A 5,000-nucleotide genomic window follows, 5' to 3' on the forward strand; every position below is an offset into this window, starting at 1 on the left:
CATCATTTGTTTTCTATCACTGGGCTCAGATGATTCAACTGTCCTGTCATTTTTCCAGTTGGTTTCGGGTCGCAGCCCCCTAGAGTAAGACGAGGGTTCGGCTTTTTCCACTGGAACTAACTTTAGAGCCGCTCCTCCAGTCCCCGTTCCCTCCATCCGGAACATCCCGGCGGCCCTCCCCGTGCCCCTGACACACACACACACACACACACACACACACACACACACACACACACACACACACACACACACACACACACACTTGAGCGCACACACAAACACATACAGATACAAGCTCGCTCACACACATCCACGTAGACACGCGCTGCACACACAAACGCACGCAACGCACACGTGACGCGCACACACACACACACGCATACAAGCGCGCTCACACATCCGCGTAAGACACACGACGCACACACAAACAAAACCACGCTGATAGAAACCAGCTCCATTCTCCGTCTGCTTCTCTAATGGACAGCGTAGGCTCTGCCAGACGCAAAGTGCCTTCTCACCAGACCGGAGAACCTTCTAGAACCCAGCGTGAGTCATTGTTTTAACTTGATTTGAGCCAGCCAGTGCTTTCTGAGGAATATGTCACACATTGTAACAGTCAGCTGTAGCAGCTCCGTCCACTAACCCGAGTCGGAGCTGCGCCGGGCAGATCTGACGAACCCCGAAGACAGCTGATGATCCACGGCTTTGACAAGGGGACGCGAAAGGCCGTTACACGGAGACGAAGGGGGGAAAAAAAATATGACCCAAATTCTTTGAGGACAGGAGAAGACTTGAGGTTTTCAGAGAGGGCGCAGGTTTTCGGCCCAGACGTTTTTTTCCGGTGCATCAGCCCTTTTCTCAGGGTGACTGGAATGTTCTCCAGGAGAGTGCGAGCTGCCCGGCAGTCCCGGTAATGGCTTTACCACTCGGCCAACGTGCTGGCCTGCCTGGCAGGCTGACTGGCTGGTCCGGGACTGTCTGCTCCTAATAAGACGAAGGTATTGGTGCGATTCCCAGCCACGCATGCATCCGCTGCTTCCCAATCATTAGAAACTCGAACCGTTTCCCCCTTCGACCACTTCTTTCCCCTCGTCCCCCTTCAACGTTAGAATAGCAACCCGACGTCTCTCTCGCTCTTCCAGCCGCACGACTGCCTCTGACTTCGCGGTCCACGTCAGGGCGGATTGTGGAAGATTTTTAACTGATCTAGTCAAAAAGGATTTGCCAAGATTCGCTCAAAGAGGTTAAGTCTGGTTTATTGAGAAAACATACGAGCGCAAGGACTTCAGGGCAACACACGTGAGTGGTTTATCCAAGTGAAGTGCCGCAGTCTGGTCTTGCGCGGCCTTATATTCAAGCAATACACAGGTAGGGCGCTTCCAGGATGTGATTGGCTAACCCATTGTACACGTCATATTAAATGGCAGGCGTCATCAACAGTGGTCGAGATTAGACACGTGACATGAGAAAAGGCGGGAATTCTTGCAGGGACAATGGGACAAAGGATGGTTATTCTGGAGCAGACAACGTCTAGGTGTCTCGACCTCCTGGAGAGGTCATCCTGTCTATGTGAAAGGTTGAGGGAGGTGGTGAATTACAAAGGAGGTGGTGAAACGTGAAACTACAATTTCTATGACAGGATTCACCCCGATCCTATGAGACGGCCAGATGGTTGGTTTTCACGGAAAGGTCCCCCTCCCCTCCTGGACATGCTGTGATCCCAATGACTTATGTTCCCTGTAAAGGAAAAATCTTACTTGGTTTAGTTTAGATTTCAAAGAACACGCTGAGTGGTCGGTCAAGCTGGTTTCAAACAAAGACAATAGTTTATTCTATGTTACGATTTTGCAAATTCGGACTCGAGCACAGGAAGTGAATCCAGGCAGACTGAGTTCACTTGGGGACGAGGTCGATAGGTTATAACGTGAAAAAGGAAGTGACATAGTTTCAGGATGAAGAGGACAGGGAAGTGATGTCAGACAGGAAGAATTTGTAGTTTTAACAGACTGATCTATGAGAACGAACTACAACGTTAGAACAACAGTCAAGTAGGAAAACAAAACACTTTGGTGAGACTTGAATTTCATTCCCATCCCCTCCAGATACGTCCAGGTGCGTTGCAGAGAAGAAGTACACGGAGCAGCAGGCCAAGAAGCTCTTCCCGCAGGTGTTCGTACCGGTCTGCAACCCCGACGGCACGTACAGCGAGGTCGGGACACGCAAGAGAGACGCCGACACACCTCCACTACGCACCCAACCGCATGACTTCTGTGTTCAAACCCAACCGAATGTTGTTAGAATTGCAATGAAAGGGTGTGGAGGTTCTAGGTCTGTTCTAGGCCTGTTCAAACCGCACTGTTGTGAGTTCTCGTGTGTTGCTGTGACGCTCGCAGGTGCAGTGTCACAGTTACACGGGGTACTGCTGGTGCGTCACGCCCAACGGACGGCCTATCAGCGGCTCGGCAGTGGCCAATAAGAAGCCCCGATGCCAAGGTAGGTGGAACCAGATCATCAACCGTTATACATAATGGCCGACGCCATTCGGGAATTCAGTTGAGCAACGATGACAAAGTCTTGTTCGGCCCACTCACACTGTGAACCTACACCGCGGGTCGCATTCCCGCAGACCACAGCAAAGACTTGTGGGAAAGTTCGGACCGCGCGATCCAACCGCTATCAAGGGGTTAGCAATCCTAGGCCTGTTGCTCAAGGCGGATGGGCTGTGGGGTAAATCAGCCCAGTAGAAAAATCTCGCTGCCGGTTTGAGTTGAGCAAGAAAGTTAAACTGCGAGGAATGTCCAGCGTTCCTGGATAATGGCGTCTGCCAAACAATCAAATAACCAATGCCACATGTCCCTGTTCACTCTGGGGCTCGCTAGGGAATCAGTGTGATTTGCTAGCTTTGAGGTAGCAGGAGCCGCCGCGGGGGTTTTTGTGTCACAATACGAGGCCAGCAATGCTTAAGATCACTGACATGGCCAACGCACGGTCGTGGTTGTCCGCAAAATGGCCGCGTACCGATTGATCGGGACCAGGCTAACTCCTGAAAACGTGTGGGTTTTTTAGGGTCAAAGCAAGAGAGGGCGAGCACCAGGGAACCAGGTAAAGCAGGTGAGTACCACCTCCGGAGAAAGTTTTCGCTCGATATCTTTTGACAATAGCAGAACTCGTATGTTGTTTTAGGTGTGTGTGTGTGTGTGCGCGTGTGTGTGTGATGCACCTGTGCGAGTGTGTGTCATGTGTTTGCATGGTGCACATGTCAGAGCTTGTCTCACTGATATTTTTGCCGATTGAGAACAGCCTTGGGGGATTGTCGAAAAACTTCTTGTCTGTTACTGAGTAATGAGCCCAAGGAGAGAGACTGTGGTGGTGGGTTTTTACACACACACACACACACACACACACACACACACACACACACACACACACACACACACACACACACACACACACACACACAGCAGTCTCAGAATGTGCCCATAACCCCCTCTTGTCTTCAACAGCAGCCAAAGAGGTGAACTCTCCTGATGATTGACCATCCGTTCACCCTTTTTTCTCTTCCAGCAAGAGTCTAATCTACACAGACACGCCTCAGCTCTCCTCCAACTAACGATTCACCTCCTCTATCGTTCTCTCCAGCTCTCTCTCTCTCTCTTCCATGTGCTCTCTATCTCTTCTATATCCCTCAATCCTCCTCTGTGACCCACCCTGAAAAACATCAGGCCCGTACAAGCATCGGTCTCCCTCATCTCTTTCAGACCAGACCTCATCTCTTTCAGACCAGACCTCATCTCTTTCAGTCCAGACCTCATCTCTTTCAGACCTCATCTCTTTCAGACCTCATCTCTCTCAGACCTCATCTCTCTCAGACCTCATCTCTTTCAGTCCAGACCTCATCTCTCTCAGACCAGACCTCATCTCTTTCAGACATCATCTCTTTCAGACCAGACCTCATCTCTAGTCCAGACCTCATCTCTCTCAGACCAGACCTCATCTCTTTGACCTCATCTCTTTCAGACCTCATCTCTCTCAGACCTCATCTCTCTCAGACCAGACCTCATCTCTTTCAGACCAGACCTCATCTCTTTCAGACATCATCTCTTTCAGACCTAATCTCTTTCAGACCTCATCTCTCAGTCCAGACCTCATCTCTTTCAGACCTCATCTCTCAGTCCAGACCTCATCTCTCTCAGACCTGACCTCATCTCTTTCAGACCTCATCTCTAGTCCAGACCTCATCTCTTTCAGACCTCATCTCTTTCAGACCTCATCTCTTTCAGACCTCATCTCTAGTCCAGACCTCATCTCTTTCAGACCTCATCTCTTTCAGACCTCATCTCTAGTCCAGACCTCATCTCTTTCAGACCTCATCTCTAGTCCAGACCTCATCTCTTTCAGACCTCATCTCTTTCAGACCTCATCTCTTTCAGACCTCATCTCTCTCAGACCTCATCTCTTTCAGACCAGACCTCATCTCTTTCAGACCAGACCTCATCTCTTTCAGACCAGACCTCATCTCTTTCAGACCTCATCTCTTTCAGTCCAGACCTCATCTCTTTCAGACCTCATCTCTCTCAGACCAGACCTCATCTCTTTCAGACCTCATCTCTCTCAGACCAGACCTCATCTCTTTCAGACCTCATCTCTTTCAGACCTCATCTCTCTCAGACCAGACCTCATCTCTCAGACCTCATCTCTTTCAGACCTCATCTCTCTCAGACCTCATCTCTTTCAGACATCATCTCTTTCAGACCTCATCTCTCTCAGACCAGACCTCATCTCTTTCAGACCTCATCTCTTTCAGACCAGACCTCATCTCTTTCAGACCTCATCTCTTTCAGACCTCATCTCTTTCAGTTCAGACCTCATCTCTTTCAGATCAGACCTCATCTCTCTCAGACCAGACCTCATCTCTTTCAGACCTCATCTCTCTCAGACCTCATCTCTCTCAGATCAGACCTCATCTCTTTCAGACCTCATCTCTTTCAGACCTCATCTCT

General features: G+C 50.0%; 1 protein-coding gene across 1 annotated transcript in view; it reads left to right on the plus strand.

Moving 5' to 3' along the window:
- Nucleotides 1-2,102: 2,102 nt before the first annotated feature.
- The window catches only part of smoc2 (SPARC related modular calcium binding 2), a gene marked incomplete at its 5' end in the record, with an annotated part of 19,303 nt that continues 16,405 nt past the window's right edge, over nucleotides 2,103-5,000 (plus strand). Inside the window, 3 exons of the mRNA XM_084462178.1 lie at nucleotides 2,103-2,209; nucleotides 2,394-2,493; nucleotides 3,067-3,111. Coding sequence (XP_084318304.1) covers nucleotides 2,103-2,209; nucleotides 2,394-2,493; nucleotides 3,067-3,111 — 252 coding nt within the window. The remainder of the gene's footprint in view (nucleotides 2,210-2,393; nucleotides 2,494-3,066; nucleotides 3,112-5,000) is intronic.

The sequence above is a fragment of the Borostomias antarcticus genome (genome assembly GCF_949987555.1).
Source record: "Borostomias antarcticus genome assembly, contig: scaffold_510, whole genome shotgun sequence".
Classification (NCBI taxonomy): Eukaryota; Metazoa; Chordata; class Actinopteri; order Stomiiformes; family Stomiidae; genus Borostomias; species Borostomias antarcticus.